Source organism: Prunus avium, chromosome 4 (genome assembly GCF_965620075.1).
Source record: "Prunus avium chromosome 4, drPruAviu1.hap1.1, whole genome shotgun sequence".
NCBI lineage: Eukaryota > Viridiplantae > Streptophyta > Magnoliopsida > Rosales > Rosaceae > Prunus > Prunus avium.
Window position 1 is genome coordinate 28,152,472 of NC_142287.1, and position 19,830 is coordinate 28,172,301.

General features: G+C 37.2%; 2 protein-coding genes across 2 annotated transcripts; one reads left to right on the forward strand and one right to left on the reverse strand.

The window, feature by feature from the left end:
• The first annotated feature begins 996 nt into the window (after nucleotides 1-996).
• BRG3 (SBP (S-ribonuclease binding protein) family protein) lies at nucleotides 997-2,799 on the forward strand. The gene is made up of 3 exons (XM_021963514.2): nucleotides 997-1,403; nucleotides 1,510-1,894; nucleotides 2,011-2,799. Exons 1-3 carry the CDS (start codon nucleotides 1,348-1,350, stop codon nucleotides 2,626-2,628), a joined length of 1,059 nt encoding a protein of 352 aa, XP_021819206.1. The 5' UTR covers nucleotides 997-1,347; the 3' UTR covers nucleotides 2,629-2,799.
• A 12,039-nt stretch (nucleotides 2,800-14,838) lies between these two features.
• Nucleotides 14,839-16,559, reverse strand: LOC110761124 (Ubiquitin carboxyl-terminal hydrolase family protein). The gene has a single exon (XM_021963523.2). It carries the CDS (start codon nucleotides 16,096-16,098, stop codon nucleotides 14,881-14,883), a length of 1,218 nt encoding a protein of 405 aa, XP_021819215.2. The 5' UTR covers nucleotides 16,099-16,559; the 3' UTR covers nucleotides 14,839-14,880.
• Nucleotides 16,560-19,830: the final 3,271 nt, after the last annotated feature.

Consider the following 19,830-nt stretch of genomic DNA (forward strand, 5'->3'; position numbering starts at 1 on the left):
CAAAACACTTTTTCTTTTCTTTTCTTGTTTTGGTAGATGAGTGCAATAAAAAGGGGGCTGAGGAGGCCAGGTGGCAGAAACAGTCCAAAGCTAAACCAAACAAAACGAAACGTATCCATGCGATGCGCATGAAGAGCAGCGTAGGCTGTAGCTCTCGCCAAAAGTGAACAACCTGCCAAATGGACCAGCCTCCACAAGGGTACCACCGTACTCATCATCATCAACACCAACCCCAACGGCCATTAATATTTATTATTATTAAAATAAATAAAAATAATTATTCCTTTTTTATTATTACACGTTATTTTATTTTTAACTTTGTGTTTTGACAAAAGTCCGCCCCTCGGTGGTCCCCACAAGTCCACGCTGGCCCCTTCGCACGTGTTCGGAGTGGATCAGCCTTTGTCGTGTTCACTGCCCACCCGGCCCCACACGTGCAGCAGCAGTAGCAGCAGTTGCTGTTGCGAATTCACTGAATTTATGAGAAAAGCCCTCCGTAGGGGTGATTTGCCGTTTGGATTGTAGCCGTGCCTACGTGGCGGCCCCTGGCAGGCCCCAGTCGGCAAACTGCTGCGTGGCAGATGCCCACAATGTCAGTCTTCATCACTCTGTTTCTCTCTCCTCCTTTTTTTATTTTCGTTTAATTAATCGAAGTAAATAGTAATTAAATATTTTCCCAGGGAACAAAGGAAAAAACAGATACGGTAAAAGAGTCCGCGCTCGTGTTACGGATATGCCCCTGGGGAATTGCTGGAATTACGGACTGACCGGATATCTGTTACGGTTTTGGTTACAAATTATGAGTTAAGTAAAACAAGTAAAATACGGAAGGGTCTTTCTGGTAACCGTATCCCAGAATAGACAAAACGGTCAAAACCCCATCTCTTTCTCTCTTTTCCCTCCACCTTTTATCTTTACTCTCTCTCTCTAAACTTTTTATTATTATTAATAATTATTTTCTCTCTCTAAACCAAACCAAACCCTAAATAAACCCCACCATACAGCCTTGCCACCTCTACTGCATGCCCTTTTGTTCATTTCCTCCTCACACTTGTTTTTTTTTCTCTCTCTCTCTCTCTCCCTCCTCCTTCCTATCTTCCCCTCTCTTAAAAAGCACCAAAAACCAATAAAACCAAGCCCAAACAAGAACCACTACCAAACTATAACGCATATATAAAATATACACATATCGACACTGCAAATTTCATAGGCATCAACCGAGACAGAGAAAGAGAGAGCCCACAAAACGCTACACAGAAAGAAAAGCAGAACAGAAAAGAAAAACGCCTGCTCTGCTCTGCTCTGCTCTGCTTTCCTTCCTTCCTTTTGCTCATCATCAATCAATCCATGGCTGTTGAAGCTCGGCATCTCAATCTCTTCCCTTCCCAGCTCATACCCAACAGGTATGTACTCGTCTTCTTCATCTTTATCTCTGGATATGGGCATATGGGTTTGCTGAGATTCGTGTTTTGGTGCATTAAATTGATGGGGTTGGTGCGATTTTTACAGGGAAATGATGAACCCAATACAAGGAAACACAAATCTCTACAGTGCCCAGATTGGGTACGGGGTGCCATTATCAACTGGAGGGGTGGCTACGGAGGCTCTGCTGCCGACCTACAACTCAGGGATCACGGATTCGATAATGCCTCCGAAGACCTCAACCACCGCAGCCATGAAATCCGATAGCGGCCTCACCTACAACGTTCCGATTAGTCTACCAAGAAAGCGGTCCAGAGACTCCATTAACAACAACATAAGCCCTCCCTTCTCATACCCAACTGCTCCGGCTAATTACAAGAACTCATGCGGGCCTTTCTCTTTTCTCGGCGAGGACATTTCTCTGCGCATACAGCAAGAGCAATTCGACATCGACCGTCTCATTTCTCAACATGTACGTACCAAATACAGAGCAAAGAAAACTATGCGATTTGGTGTCTTTTTTTCTTGATGGGTATTTTCATTTGTCATTTTATTGATTTGGGTTTTTCTTGATTTGGGATTTTGAAGATGGAGAAGGTGAGATTGGAGGTCGAAGAGAAGAGGAAGAGGCAAGCGAGGAGAATAATGGAGGCCATAGAGGTTGGGATGGCGAAGAGGCTCAGAGCCAAAGAGGAAGAGATTGAGAAAATCGGGAAACTGAATTGGGCTTTGGAAGAGAAGGTCAAGTCTCTGTGCCTCGAGAATCAAATATGGCGCGACCTGGCTCAGACCAACGAGGCCACCGCCAATGCTCTCCGCACCAACTTAGAACAGGTCCTGGCTCATCATCAGGTCAAGGAAGAACACCAAAACGACGCCGCTGCGCTCATGGACGACGCGCAGTCGTGCTGCGGAAGCTGCGGCGGAGACGAGGATCAAAACGACTGCGTCGTGGGTTTAGACGGGTGGCGCACGGTGAAGGGTACTACTAGTACTACTGAGGGTCACCGCGGGGAGGAAGGTACAAGCGGGCGATGTGGGTCGAGTACAAGTAGGTGGTGCAGGAATTGCGGGAAGGAAGAGGCCTGCGTTTTGGTTTTGCCGTGTAGGCACCTTTGCTTGTGTACGGTCTGCGGATCATCGCTCCACACTTGCCCCATCTGTAAATCCACCAAGAACGCTAGTGTGCATGTGAACATGGCTTAGATCAATTTTCACCAACAAAAAAAAAAAAAAAAAAAAAGACAAGAAAAACAGGAATTTTCATGAATAGAAATTTGTTTCATCCCAATTTTGTCTAAGTTTCTTCTTTTTTTAAAAAATTTTCTTTTTCTTGTAAGTAACTAATTTCTTTTTTAATTATGCCTTTTGGGTTCATAGGGTGGGTTTCAAATGCTTGCATTAAGGCAAAGTTACCGCACTTGGAATTCAATTACTGTATATCAATTGCCAATTAAAGAGGAAAGAAACCACCAACAGATTTGAACGGGAAAGGAGTAGGGTGAATTCGAATACCGGAACTTCTCCGATCCAAAGATAACTGCTTGTAATCACATGGATTACAATGCTCTGTAATACTAATTCAATTAGTCCATTATTTGGCTTTTTTGTGTTTATAAATTGGTCTCTAATTAAATTAGCCATTTATTCTGTGCTAAAATTAGTTCAGGATAGAAAAATGGATAAAGCGGCGCATGTTAGCACGGGAGCAGCGCAGGTTAGCGGGCGGTTGTTCAGAGTTTAAGGCTGAAAGGCGGGATGTGTGTGTGTACGTATTTATAATATAGTGGTGGGGACCGATGACGGGCGACGTGATCTGTATTTGTTTTCTGGGGGGGTGGGTCCCACGGCGCATCTAACCTCTCTGCTGCTTGCTGCTGTTCCTAGTCTCTCTTTCTAGACCAACTAGGTAACACGAACTTTGAACCAAAAAAGAAAAGGTAACACGAACGGTGGAGCGTTTCGTACACGCGTGAGCTTAGAAGCGTGGGGTCAACGAAAGAGAGAGAAAGCGACAGGTGTGAGGCAAAAGCTGACACGTCGGACGCGCGCGCAAATGTTGCTGTGGCTCAGCAGCTGAGCAGCAGCAGCAGCACTCATCGCTGGCTGCAAACGGCCACTATTTCTGAAAAAGTTAAAATATAAATAAATAAATAATGAAAAAAGGTGATATAAGTAAATAAATAAAAATAAAAAATCAGGGAAAAGGACGAGAAGGTCCAAGACTGGTGGCAACATCACTGCAGCACTGGCAGTCTCTCTCTCTCTTTCCCACCAATTACTATAACCATTGGCAATATATTTGTTGCGTAACCGAGACGACGACGTATTAGCAGAAATATCGTGGACAATGGGGCACAACAATAAAAACTGTTGGGATTCCCCACGCCTGGTGGGGTGGTGGTTGGGCGAGGCGTGTCCTACGCACGTTACTATGCACCTCTCTTTGGTCGCTTTCAAATGGGTACAATTATATATATCAACGCAATCACAAATGCCCTTTATTATTTTACTATTTTATTTTTTGATATTTTTACCTAGGAATTTTAGGGTAGGGGTAAAGAAGAAGAAAGGTTGGTGGTTTGAAGGTGGCCTGCCTTAGTTTGGAAGGTGAAGCAATGAAGGGAAATGAATGAGGTTTGTTCTGAATTTGGCAATGCAAGGCAATCGGATTTTTGGGTGAATTTCTAAACTTTGTGTAAATTTGGTACAAATCGTCCTTCGCCGGCACAGTAGATTTTACAACATTACAAAAAAAAAATGGTAGTAACGTCAAGTCTAATTCTATATAGCTCAATGAGGTGATGGATTCGATTTGATTTGATTCGAGTAATGTCTTCAAGCGAATTTATCTCATGTGTTATATTGTCATACATTTTACAGTGTGAAAATTAGTCACGCGGGACATAGACAACTGACTTTAGAAATATGGTTCGTGATATAACATGTCTAGACATTTTGGAAAAGTAATGGAAAATATGAGGGTGTATTTGGAGGAACGTGAGGGGCACGTGATGTGTGGTCGTGTGTTTCCTTTTCAAGATGTGGGGAAAATAAAGTCAAATGATAAGATAAGCAGTGTGGTGTGGTGATTCTCATCTGGGCATCTTGGGATGAATAAATTTGTGAATTCATTCTCACTCACCAGTCACCGCCCTTTGTGGGACTTGGAAGTTATCTTCCCATTATTTAATTAATCACAAATATTTATATCAAACAGAAAATAAAAAATAAAAAAAGTGGGGCTTTGATTGATAACTGGGGTCCTACCAGATAAAAGAATCAAAATCAAAATCAAAGTAAGCAATTACGTATTCAATGGAAAAATATATGCACTACGCAGCCTTACATTGAATTCAAATAATTAATTTTTATTTATTTATATAAATTTAGGGCTAATTTAATCAAAATCTATCACGAGCTTGACCTTAATTGGAATCCCAAATCCTTTTTGTTTTCTTTTTTGTTTTTTACAATTTGACTATGAGTTACCATATTTTCTGAAAATGACTTTTCTGTTTCTTTTTCGATAATGACATTTTGTACGTCGAAGACAATGTGATGTGCATTATTTATTTATTTACGGCTATTCGCACTCGAAAAAAGATTTATAATAAAAAAGAAATTGGAAATCTTGGCTAAATCAAAGGCGTAAACGACATTTGGCCAAAACGATAAGCTAAAGAAAGGGTTAATTGGTAACAATAATGCCGTCGACCTATGGACAATAATTTTCTCTATATTTTTTGTCTTCGGGGAAGAGGAGAAAACAAAAAAGAAGACAAGTTTAAAATAGACATTGCATAGCTTTTCTTTTTCTTTATTATTTTCCTTATGCGGCCATTATATAATATCTTCTTGTTCTTTGAGTACTAAAGGCAATAGACTTACAAAATGAATAATTTGGGGTAGTTGACGGAATGCTACAAGATATACGTAGTCATAATCAAGTCTATGACTATTTGGTTTATTCGTGTCTAGTTTTAGACTTCATTAGAGGAGATTCTGAGTTCAAATCTCGTGTGTACAGTAGTTATTAAATAAAATAAAGTAACCCTATTTAAAATAGTAAGTTCGAATAATCAACTACTAATAAAAGAGGATGGGAGGCCTAGATTGTAGGTGATTGATGGAATACCTATATGATGGGCAAACACATTAATTTACTTTGGTGTTCTTTTTTCAAAAGATACACCCAATAATAAGTTTAAAGTGACCGATTACAATTTTATTTGCTTCTTTTTTTTTATTCGTTTTAATGATACCCAAATCTATGGAGTGTAAGTAAAATAGCGAAAGTAAGTACAGATTTTTCGGGTAAAAGTAAAGACTTTTGTTGTACGTGTGGGTGAAGGTAGTTCTCAACTAAAGGTATAAGTTTTCCTTGTATTTGTATTTTTTTGAAGTCAACTCATAATTAATTTTTTTTCTTTTTGTCAAACTGTTGGAAATTTGGAATTCATTCGCTTCCTATAAATGTCTATGATCCGGTGCTAAAGGTCAAAAGATTCAAGCATTAGGACATGATTCTAGGGCTAATGATTTAGGTTCATGGGTTATGATCTAAGTTTGGAGCAAGTGCCTAGAGCTTAGTGTTATAGGCTTGAGGCCTAGGGTTAAGGGTTTGAGATGCAAGTTTAGGGCTCTTAGCCTAGGTTTAGCGCAATGGCGGAACCAGGAATTTTTCAACGGGTGGATTAGCTAAAGTTATTAGCTTAAAATCTAATGATCATGTTTTTTCTTTACCTAGGCTATAGCCCAGCGTAGCCCATAGGCTAGTTTCGCCAGTTGTTTAGCATCCAAGGTCTAGGGTCAACCGGTCATGTTTCAATGCTCGAGATATGTGACATTGTGATTTTAATAGTTCCAAGTTATAATGTTCTTTGTCACCAAGATTCGAGTTAAGGGATTTCGAATTTCGCTTTCAAGATTTATTGGTAGGACTTGATTTTCGGGGTTTGGTGTAAAATTGTTTACGTACAATCTTACTACAAAAACCCTGTAACACGTGTTATGTTTCAAATAAAAAGTATCTTCTTATCGCAACAACTCATGAATTCAATTTCAACCCTAAAATATTTGCCGTCAATTTAGGAATGAAAACTTGATACGTCTCAAAATTGGGAAGACTTACATATATCATCAACTTAGGCATCATCTCCAATAATGTTAGTGACCTTCGCACTTAATTTTTTTCAGAATCACGCAGGCTGTTCCTTTTCTCCAACACTTATTATTATTATTATTATTAATAGCAATCACCTTCATTTTGGTGATTGGGTAAGGCAGTATATTATATAATATTAAAATATCAAAAATATCAAAAATAAAATAAATATAAAGTTATGATAAGCTCCAAGAATAATAATGGTGAGGCCATATTAAAAGGTGGCCAAATTGTTCAGATGTCTTATTATTTTCTATCCCATTCAAAGCAACCAAATCAAACTTCAAATTTGTCCTACTAATGGGCCAATTAGAAACCATATGTCCTATTTGAGGGGCACCATAATAAAAAAATTATTTTTTTTTATAAAAGTTTTGGGTCCCACAAAAAAAAAACAGATGCAAACAGCCAAAATTAGCATTTAATGAGGAGGGTAACAAAAGACATCACAAAATAATGGGAGATTTTGTTTGTAGGATTGGATCTTTGGGCCCACAAATGGGCCCCCACCAAGATCAGGACCCTCTGTCCCTTTATGACCAGCATGCCATCTACAACACGCGAATCTGATTCCCACCCTCCCTTTCCTTCTTTCTATAAATTTAAATTAATCTGTCTTAATCTCGCTTAATTAATCCATTAAGTGTTGATGATTTAGATTAGTTGGGTTGGGTTCCCTATCAGCATAAATTATTGCCATCATAAGTTGGACATTTTTCTATTGACTAAGTTTTTGTGATAATGATGTCTTACTTTAATAATGAAAGACCTTTTAATTGTTTGTTTTATTGGGCAATTGGATGGACTTAAGCCAAATTTAAAAAGGTGTTTCTACCTAGGAATCTAATCAAAAGCTAGGGGAACGTTGTACCTAAAAATAGAGAGGAGAAATTATGTTTTTTTATTTATTTATGTGTATTTAAAAAGATTTATCTCTTTCCGACTCGGGGTGACAAGAACAACCACTATGACCACTAGTCGACATAATTTTGGATATGAAAAACTTGGCGCCATCTAGCGGCCTGCATTTGAACACATACACTTGAATTTAACATAACGTGTCACTAGTTTTACAGTTGATTAATTTTTTAAGAAAAATAGATAGAACATTTTAACTCAATGACAAGAATATAAACCTAATTGAACATTTTAAACAATTTGTTTTTCCTTTCTTGTTGTAGTTTTGTATGTATGCTCAAGTTGGTATTCCCGAAGGTGTCTATAATCTATACTTGGGCAGATACACGTAACTTATGGCCAAATTTTGTTGACCTTATTAACCCAAAATTAATTGAATCCTTATCTCATCACATAGGGTTTTCTAGTCTCTTCCACTTTTTTTTTTTCTTTTTTTTTTTTAAAAAATAAATTTTTTATAGTTAGGCTAAGTTTGTCTTCTTTTCAAACCCAAATATATAGTTCGTACTTGCATATATCATAAAATAAACATTTGGTTGTACTTGTATATGATTTTATTGCGTGTATATGCATTCCATGCCATCCACATGCAATTTATTTGGCCAAGAAATTGACCAATTTGTTGGACATGACGACTCTTTTTGTCCAATTGAAAAAATAACAAAAACCCATTTGGCGTATGCATTTGTAATTTGTCCAAAAGAATATATAAAGCTCATTTGGTGAAATTTCAATGGCGATTGCCAGTTGGGTTTTCATCAAAGAAAAAACATTAGGTCACTCTCAAAGCTATGTCATATGCCCATCCTTTTTTCGTTGCTTTTGGGAAGACAAATAAGAAATGTCAGAGAAAGCTAATTGTTTAAAATGAAAAGAAAATGGGAAAAGAAGATTGCCCGTGCTTGAATCATGGAAAGATGGCTAGAGGGCAACTAACTTTGGCAACCACAAGAAACTTTCAGCTAATAATTTTCTTGACCTCAAAGTGGGGGAGAATTGAGCAAATTAATATTGGTGTCGGGGTTGGGTTAAGTCTTAGCTTAGTATGGGGTTAATTATAGATGAAGTAATTCGATCATATTGCTTGCTTCATCTGACAGCAAATTAACTTCTTGTTCTTGTTTTCTTTTAGTTTATTACAAAGGCGGCGGCAGAAAAAATAGAGAAGTCGAACTCTAGTTTTGAATGCAAACTCTCTACCACTAGAGCTATAACTACATAGAACCCCCCGCTACATAAGCTCTAGTTCGTGTTAATATTATCACATCGAGAAATGATAATTAGAATTAAATCACGAGTTTAATTAGGTATTGTTGATAAAGATTGATTATGGATTACACGGATGAAGCATCATGGAGCTTAGTGCATACTCATTCATGGTCATGGGGCCACGTTGTTGTATTGTAGCATCATTACATTTATTCGATGGTGACTAACGACCATGTCACCTTTAGATAGAATTTTTAATTGGATTTTATTCTCTCATTTAAAAAAATATATATTTAATAAATAAAAAAACTTTTATAAAATGGTATCTTTGGAGATAATTGGGATTGTCAAAGGGAGATTAAGTACTAATTAATTTCGTCAAAATGGCACATCTCATGGTCATGAAGTGCTTTGCTTTGGTTGAGTGCTGCCATTGCACATTGGACTTCTACCACCAAGTTGCCAAACCCTAATTTCTTTTTATTTTTTTATTTTAAAGATCAATGCTAGAAGGATCAACCTATATGTTTAAGTAGGTTTTACTTTTATGAAAAAAGAAATTGTGATTATACAATGTAGATTAGTAGATGTTACCTCTAATAGAAAAGTGGTCCACAATAATTCTAATATATTTTAAATGCTCTTACCCAAATCATCAACAAGGGGCACACATTTTATAAATGCCAAAGGGAGGCAACAAACACACATTGGGGGACCTACTCCTTCCTTTCTCCTTCCAATGAAAAAGATGTGTGAATAAAGTAAAACCCTAATCAAAATTCATTGCCTTGGTCCCCCTTCCTATAGAATCACACATCAATTTCATGTGGGTCATGATCCATCCTTACCTTGTTCCTCTTCTCCACTCTATTCATTTCATTGATATAAATGCATACCAGATAGATGCATGAAGGGGCATGCTCAACCCAACAAAAATGTCGACGATTCGGACAACGACACTCGAACCAATGGAATTGTTTCTTTTTATTTATTTATTTATTTATTATTTATACAAGTGATGTTGAAGAAGGTGGAATCGAACTTAGAACCTCGTGTGTGTGTGTGCAGGAGTAAATGCTCTTGATCGCTTGAGCTACAAGTCTCTTGCAAACCAATAAAATTATTCTTTGAGGACCTTAAATTTTTAAAGGTTTTTTAAATATGAAAATAGAAAAAAACAAAGAAAATAGAAAACTAGTGAAAGAGAAAAATCCCCCACCTAAGTATCTAGGACCATGCTTTGTGCTTTTTTAATCTTTTACATCCTTAAGGTGTGAGACTTGGTGTAAAGGGATGGAGATGTGTGTGTCACATAAGTTGCCCACTCTGGTGATATAAACCATATTCCAAGTTTGAGTTGAGGTGAGGTGAGGTGGGGCTGCTTTGCTGCTATATAAGTAAATGGACAGTACAATACAAAGCATAGAATATGGATCCAATTAAGAGAGGGGCATGGGGGCCATGATGGGAACCCTAACTTTCTTCCCTTGTGAAAAGGGGCACTCATGTAATGTAATGGAATTGCACCACTTCATTCATATATCATCTTACAATTATGTTTGCTTTGCTCCTTTCTTTTCTTCTCTCCTATATATAACTTTCATCTTTGGACAAGGACCCCTCATAGGGCCCCACACTCACATATCACAACTCACTTGAGAAACTTGATGGGACCTAGAGCCCTTGTCAAATTGGAATTTAAGATGCATGGCCCCCAATTTTAGCATTTCTTAATAAGCATGAAGCACAAGTCTAAAAAGGAGCCCACCCTAGTGAGTGAAAGCAGACCAAAATTACAAAGACTTGAGATTTTGAGTGGAGGTTGATTATTTACTCTGTTCTTTTGATGCTGCAAAAGGAGATTGGTGAAAAAAGAACAATACCTCAAATGTGTGACAGACAGACATGTCTTGATTTTACTATGCATGGGTAATGGGTTATATGTTATCTTTTCAAATGGAGGGCTTAAAGATGAGATTCCGAAATCTCCCTCCCAAAGAAAAGAAGGCATAAACCAACCAGTGACCTAGAAATCATATCTTAACAATGAATTTTTATTTCTTTTTTATTTCTTTATGTGGGGAATTTCAATGACCTGCCATGAGTCTACTTTTCAAGGTTGGATTTGGATTTGTGGTGTGATGGATGGAGTAAGTCTAAAGATAGAGACATTATTTATTGCAGATTTGAATCCAGAAAACCCCACTATGGATGATGAAGCAAATATGGAAAACACAAGTTAAAGAAGCAAGAAAAAAGAGCAAACAGTTAACACAAACTATTCTTTTTTCTCTGTGGATTTGACAGAAGATTGGTTGTCTACAAGTGTGAAAATCACCCTCTTTCCACTAGCACATTATATCCATGTGCTAAAGTCCCAGTCTTTACTCTCTCTCTCTCTCACCCCCATTGATATTATGGTAGCAAACCCAACCCTCCCATCTCGGGTAAAATCATTGTGTCTCTCTCTCTCTCTCATTAGTGGGTACTTTGTCTAAAGTAGAATGAAATCCCTTGTTGTCTACATTAGGCACCACTCCAAAAGCTCTCACCAATAAAATGATTCATCATGTTTGGTTGATGTGAGTGGGCACAGACCAAGACACAGAGAGAGATAAAGAGAGAAGAGAAAGAAGGATGAATTTTCTACATGAAAGGACATAATATTGCAGAGGATAGATGGGTTGGTTTGGAGGTGTTGGCTTAAAATATGTAAAGTGATTCTGCTGAAATGATCTCTATCATGAACCAAAGAGAGATATGAATGTACTATCATCTTTTTTCTTTCATCCTTCTTTTTCACCCACTTTTCTTTTTTCCTGTTCAACTGTTTTCACAATTTAACACTAGTGAAGTAGAGACATGAACTTGGAGTTGAAGGTGACATTACAAGAGAATCAGCTCTCACTTTGGACCAATTAGTGGAGGAGATATTTCGGTATTGTCACCAATTTGGTAGTGCACAGTATCGACTTGTCGACAATTTATGGGGTGCTTGACATGCGGGTAATAATTTGGCCCATTGATCATGGAGCACAATACATCTAATTGGATTGATTATGAAACTGAAAATAATTTGTATGCTTCTTTTTTCACACCTAAATCCTAATCTTTGGACAAAACAAAATAGCCAATTTAAATGCATATGGTAAATTTACATTGAATGATTTCGAGGTGCAAGGATGTTCTGACTGTTAACTTAAGGATAAGTCTTATCATTTAGGATCGATTGCCCGAGCTTAACTAACACCATACATTTGAGTAGAGGATACCCTCTCATTTGGTATGAGATGAGCAATGTTAGAGATAGTCACGCATGAATGGGTTAATTCTAACTGTTAATGCGTGTAGGACCACAATACATCAACAATTAAGATTATCCCATATCCGCGTTCACGATTCATGTTAGCATTCTTGGGTTTGGTAATTGCTTGTGCATCCAGTAGTTGATGATTACAACTTACAAGTCAATAAATCCATTATTGAAACTAGAAGTACTAGTACGATAATAATGCCAATTAATGGTCAGCTGTCAAACGTTTTTTATGGGTTGGAAGCTGCCTTATTTTACAAAACAGAATGGGCCATAAGAAACCAACAGATCGAGACTGAGAGTTAGGATGTTGGGCCAATTTTACTAGACTCCACAATGAACCCTACGGCTCCTAATCAAAATAAAGAAAGAAAGAAAGAAAGAAAAAAAAAACCTTATAATCAAATCTCACTTTCCATGCTCAAAATGAATGGATAGTGACTTCACAGGAAAGACATGCCCCACCAAGTCATCATATACCAAACGAAACATGCATGATGATCTCTGCATAATGCAATTCCCACACTAGTCGTAGTCGACACACAGATTATTATCAGGAAAATAAATATTCAAAAGACTTTCTGGCTGTTTTCATTTGATTTTTTTTGCATTGATGATGAGGAGGAAACAGCTACAAATAAATGCATTATAAAAAAAAAGGAGGAAAGTTTTTAAACTAAGCTTTCTCAATGTGTCGGCTGCACACTTTGTCTTACCTGTATGTATGCCTGTAGGTATGTATATATATATATATATATATGGAAAAAGTATATCATAACCGACCGGTCGTACGTACGTATACTAGGTATAAAGTGATTTGTTCTTGCGAGACTATTTAACATGATAGAAGTATAATGACCCAGTGCTGTAAATCATGCGCAGAGACAGAAGCACAGTTTTCTTGCGCACCAGCCAAAGGCATAAGTTGTGAACCAGTTTTTTTAAAGCATCCACTTGAGTCTGTCTGTAACATTAAAGCATATCAACTACAAAATATATACAAATTTTATATTTCACATAATTTTTTTGAGATTTTGGAGGAAACTTAATGGGTGGAGATAGATTGAATTGGTTTGACATAACTAGCTGTTTAATTAACTTTCTGCAAAGTGGTACAAGGGCGAGGAGGCAACACAAATTTTTTTCCTTTTTCAGTCTATGTTTAAGTTGTTGCTCAATCTCACTAGGTATATGGGAAGTATTTCCACATCCAAGGACAATTTTTTATAATGTTTTGATATGGAGTATGAGTGTGTATTCCCTTTTTGGTTTTGTGTGCATGTGGTTTATTTATTAGGTTAGATTCATGGTCCATCAGTTGATAGTTATGTCACAAGGTGGTGCATTATGTTATAGATTTGGGTACAATTTCACATCAATTCTTGGAGTTGTTATGTGATTACATTAGGTTGTTGGTTTGTGAGTTAGAATTTGATGAACAGAAGAAGATGCATCATATATGAGCAAGATTCATAATGAATAGATTGTGTTAGGTTTAAAGAACGACTACTCTGTTTTTCTATTCTTCTTATTGTTACTAAAATCAAAGAGTTGAATTTTGTGTTATGAAATGAGTTTGTTTGTATTTTTTTTAAAAATAATTTTTTATAATCAAAGTGAAACTTCATTAGATAAACTTCCAAAAGGACAATAATTAAATGGGTTTCTGCATAACTAGAAGAAAAAAAAAGTGTCATGACAAAACAAATTCATTAAACTAAAGGAGTAGTTCTTGCCGGAGGACTCAAAACTATAATTCCTCCCTTCAAAGTACAATTATTCAAGTATAGTTCATACTCAAACAATTTTTTTCCACCAACACTACACAACTCAAGATTTAAGTCCGTAACTTTGTTAAATTGTTTAAGAATAATTTAATTCTAAAATTATTTTATGGTTAATTTTATTTATACCTTCGTGGTTTATTTATCCAGACATTTTAATTTAAAAAAGTTGAAATTCCACAATCATATTTTATTTCACTTAAAATGAAAGGAAGAAATTGATTTTCGTAGATTAATTAATAAATGGATGAATATTTATAAATTTTGGAATGAGTTTTGGGGTTGGATATGATTTAAATTAATTAATAATATTATAATAGTCGTTTTATTTAAATTTGGGGCATTGGATCGCAAACGGCCAGATAATCTCATCCTTACACGCAGCGTCTGCAAGCTTCCGCAGTGGGCTGCAAGCTCTCGTCAGCTGCTTGACGTGGGCTGCACGACTCGCTACCTTGGGCTTCACCTTGTTTCAGTCCGACTGGAATCTCGGGCCGAATTCTGCCTGATCTTGGGTTTGGGAAAAATTTGAACCGGCCCAATACTCAAGTTTGAATGTTTTCTTGGGCTAAAAACTCAAATTTTGGGTTTAGCCTTACCCATTGGAGATGGCCTTAGAACAGAACAGATGACAAATTCTTTAGATATCTTAAAAAAAAGATTGAGCAGTTGTAAACGGAAACCTGCATCTCTGCAAGTTGATTGGACCATCAGCCCATTGTTGATCTGGATATTGTAATTGCGAAAAATATTACTAAACCTCTTTAACTGCTGCATCAAGTCCACTTGTATTGTCCTTCTCAAGGACACTGTGAGAATCAAGAGATGATATTATCAAATCAAAATGACCAATGTTGGAGCTTAACTAGCACAGACAGTCCAAAATGTTTTGTTTAACTAAAACTCCAGTCATTACAACATAAACTTGTCTTTCCTTTGCACCTTAGAGATCTCTAACATGAAGCTTTCTGCTTCTTGTTCTTTCAAATGGGGGAGACAAAGTGCATGAAAGTTGCAATCACAAATATCACTAAAACAACCAAAACTTTACATTTTCAAGAAACAATCTATGGAGAATGCATGGCATTACATGAATTCATCTCTCTCCTGCCGCTAAGTGCTACGAATTTATCGTTAAACAACAAGAGGGGACATTTGTTTATCAAATTCAGCCCATCATAAGCTTCTTTAAGAAACACAGTGCTCCTTGCACCTTTATTAGTTATGTAAAATATGCCAGGATGCTTTATCAGACAGAGCAGCAACTTAGAGGGCAAGAAATACTCTGAGTGAAACGCATCCAATTGAGAAGATGTCATCCTCTTCTGCATTGTCAAGCTGAGGAGCTCATGGAGCACCGCTACCACCCGCTTCCTGGCTTTCGGATCAGCAATGTCGAATCTCCTGGCATTCAAATAAGGGGAAGGGAAATCCATTTTCTGCCACCTTTCAAGTTGCTCAAGATAGCTAGTGTTTGGCCTAAAACCAGCAGGAAAACTCATTCTAAATGCATGGGGACCTAGAAAGTTACCATCTTTTGATATTCTAACCTTGTTTCCCAATCCAGAAGGAGCTGAAATACCTTCACCACCTAATTGTTCCTCACGAGCTGTGACTGCTATTGAAGAATCCCAATTCTCCAAATGAAGATAATGTTTGCCACTGACTTCCTTGACCGAAAAAATTTCAGGGTACTTTGGAAGCAATGATTTCTTGAAATCATTCGGCAAACCCAATTCGGATTCAATGAATTCAATGTTTTCCAGAGGAACCCGGCAATCAACTGACAGCATTAACAGCTTCCTCAAGTTTTTAACCAAAATGGGTTCCATCAAATCCTTAGCTTCAGCTTCTTCTCTAGCAACTTTTTTAGCTTTTTCAGCGAGTGTAACAAAAGGGGGCGTTCTGTTACCACCGCCAACATAGAAGATTGAAGGATATTTTTCAATGGCAGCCATGAAGTTCCATTTCTGAACAAACCCAACTTCTTTCTCGAGGTCCCTGAGAAGGAGAGATTGGTGCTTTTGCGACTGAATAATAGATTTCAGCTGCAAAATCAAGGCCGGCTTTTTCTGAAAGTCCATGACTTTGTCAAGTTCGTGGACTCTGTGGTAGACTTTCCTCTTGGGTCTTCTTCCTCCGCTGGATTTGTGCTTCACCGGGACCCACATGGAGGCTTTTCTGTGACATGGGATTGGAGATGACAATGCATGCGCTTGTGATTCACACGGAGGAGAGGTTTTCAGAAGTTGGTGAAAGCGCAGCATCGTGGTTTTCCTTTGCATTTTGCGAGAACAGGTTAGTCTCTGTGGCGCAAAACATCGAACAGTTGGCGTGCGAGCCTATAAGCAACGGTCAACTCAGAGAGACTGCTCCGCCTTTGTAGGAGGTGGAATGGTCATAGGATTCATATCATATCAGGCATGGCAGTGAACTGGGCCTTCAAAAAGTAAGCCCAAAGAAATATGCAGCTGCGTTTTTTCATTTATGGTGAGTATATGCCCATAGCTATCACTACTCTTTCGGTGGATAGTCCCATAGGCATCATTTGCAGATATAATTCCACACTAGTTTTTTCTTCCATTCCTATCCTTTTATGCATTTATTTATATAGGGAGATCTATCGTAATAGTACCATGGAAGTTTTACTAGTGACACCAACCAAACTAATCCTGTTGGATAATCGGTTCAAAACGGGGAATTAAACTTGTAAACTGCGAATCCTTCTCGTATAGGTGACAAGTACTCGGGCCGGGGCCTAAGTACGTATCCAATCCCATGGTATGACTGATTTCAGGAGGAAATCTGCACAATTTGAACAATATCAGAATAAGAGCAAACTGGGGTTGATCCCAGTTGAGCCCTCTCCGATGATTAAGTCAGGAGTTGATTTAAGCTAAGGAGAATAGATGTAGGGTTTTCACAATCAGAATATTTATTACCTTTGTCCAGAGATTGGTGAGGGGTATTTATAGGGGGAAGGTAGGAATCAAGATATTTAGTGCTAGAGATCTCTGTCTTCTGGATTGTGTTACATTTAATGTTCTGCCTCTGATCAACCTACTTTCTTGACAGGGGTCAGGTGGAGAAGTGACAGGTGAACAGGATGGGAGGCGTGTTAAATGCTCTCTCTCCATTACTAGCCTGTCCACCTGGAGATCAAAGGATAAGCTGACATCTGGTCAAGGATGAGATGTCTATCAACCGACCTTTCTTCCCTGCCAGGCTGTTTCATCAATGCCATACTGTTTTGGGATAGAGAGCCACAGTGGTCAGGTCGGTGACTAGGCTTCCGACCACTGGTTCAGCACCAACTCCATCGTACCCCAATGGTTGGTATATAAGTGACCAAGCCCGCTGCAACCACGTGGCGATTTATGATAGGCTGGGCTCGTAGTGATGGTATGAGCTATCAACAAAACTCTACACACCAACGAGATTTAGCCTAGTAGAAAATGGTTTTGACTTGCAGACGAGTGGTCTCAAGTTCGAATCCCATGTCAAAGAAAACATTTACCTTAAAAGGGAGGGAATGGTTGGATGCACTTGCCTGTTGGCTATGGGGGTTAGCAGTGATAAACACATTTTTCATAAGCAGAAAACTATCTACACAATTATTTGTAATTTTAAGAATTATAAATTTTTATTTTTGCTCATGTTATAAAATATTTTGAAGCCTAAAGTCACAAAATTGTTATTTTGACTATTTTATAGCGACGAAAACAGTTTATAATCAAATAAAAGTGTGTATGTGTATGATGGCTATGATCAAATAAAGTAACTCTTATAAATCTAAGGTCATTCCAATAAATTCCTATGTCATTTTCAAGATTAGTTTGGGATTAGCTAGGCAAACAAATTCTTGTACTAGTTAGCAAAACGGGCACGTATGGTTCAAGGGATACCTCAACATACAAGTTGTAATTGTAAATGAAATGTTAAGAGTGAAAATTTTAATCAGCATTCATATTGAGAGTGTGATGCTCTACCAAGCATATTTTTCATGATTAACGACCTCCAAATCATGCGTGAGGCATATTTTTCTTGCACTGGCCAAAGGCATATGTTCTCAACCAATTCTTAAAAGCAACTACATGAGTCTATTCTAAACATGAAACACATCAACAAGTACAAAATATACGATATTTGGTATTTCAGAAAAATAATTACAATCTAAATTGAGATCGTGGAGGAAACTAAAATGTCATTTATTTTGGTTACTATTACTAATATGTTTGTTGAATTCTTTCACATGTTCGATAATTACTTTTTAGTAACAAAGATGTGGATAGAGGAGAATGGATTCATGGCCAAGTTGGCCGAACAAACTAATATGCATGAGAAACATGTAGTAATTAATGGGAAAGTGGTAAAAAGAGTTTATGTTGCAAATTTTCTCAAGGAGGTTTGTTTCCAATGTAGTTTGCTCTCCCACATCAAACCAATGTGACATGGGCTAGGAGGGCTTCATGGAAGATATCTCTTACATAATTGGCTTCGTATATTCATATTCCTCAATAATGTCAAGGGCTTCTTTTGCAACTAACAAAAAAGATCAAGTTTTCAAGCATCTATTTATCATATGATAGCAAGGATTGCATCAACAGTTTTGATAATGTAGGCATGTGATTACAATCCACTCATGTTATAACAAGTGTTTTATTTATTAATATTTTACCTGTTAAATATAAAATGATTGCCTATTCATATAAGCACCTAAGTTATCAATAGAGAAGTGCTTAGGGACACCAATGTTGAATGGTTCAAATTTGGGTCACTTTTAGATCATACTTATTAACAACAAATAATCATGTTGGTGAACAAATTTACTGAATAAATTTAGTGAATCTAGCATTATTGTTATTAATAAAAGGAGGTGTCATATATACAAAAATAATTAATAATGTGAGTTTTTCTAGGCATTTACTTAACCATTCCCTCCTTTCTTATAATTCTTACCTAACTATAACGCAAATGAGGAAAAATGTCACGCAGACCGTCAAAGAACACAATTACCTCAAACATTACCCATCCAGTCCAGCTAAACTTTGTACGAGAATTTCATAATAGTTTAAATTGATGCCCCAAAATGCAAACATTTCCACTTATAGCCTCGTTGACTGATAGTCATGCAAAAGAATTATTACAATGGAAATTTTATCAGCATTCATATTGAGAATGTGGTACTTCACCAAGCTTCTTTTTCGTGATTAATGATGATCAAATCATGCACCAGCCACAATTTCCTTGCACTATCCAAAGGCATGTGTTGTGAACCAACTTTTTAAAAGCATCTACATGGGTGTTCGAATTTATTCTAAACTTTGAAGCATATGAAGAACAAAATTTATACGATATTTGACGTTGAGAAAATCAATACAATTCAAATTGAGACTCTGGAGGAAACTAAATGGTAAGGGATATGTTTAATATAGGATTACTATGCAAAGGGATGTAACTTTTGAATGAACTTCTGTCTATAGGTTATGGGTTAGCAGTGATTAGGAGTAATATGGGAAAAGCTTTCAGACCTATTTTCTCTTGTTTAGCTTTTATATCGATATTGTCACCTTGATTTTTCCATAGAGCATTTGAGGATATTTTGCTCTCACTCGAGATGTCTTTCGTTGTGGTTTTTAGTTGTAAATGGACTTTCTCAGTCTCTTTGACGTTCTAGTTGTAAATTCCTTACCCCATATCCACACAACATTTGAGGATATTTTGCTCTCACCCGACATGTATTTTGTTGTGAGTTTTAGTTGTAAATTCGCTTTCTCAATCACCCTATATTCAAGTTGTAAATTCCTTCAATAATCCCCATAACGACTCTCCATGTTATAAAATTTTCAAAATCCTATGATAAATTTCTTTAGTGAATTGGAAATTGCCATTGAAGTCCGAAGAAGAAAATAGAGTATGAAAGATAGAGCATGGAAATCTTAAATCCAATTCTTAGCAATAATTGAAAAGAAGGGAATTGCATCGAGCATGTAAGATAACAAGGCGGAAGTCAATTC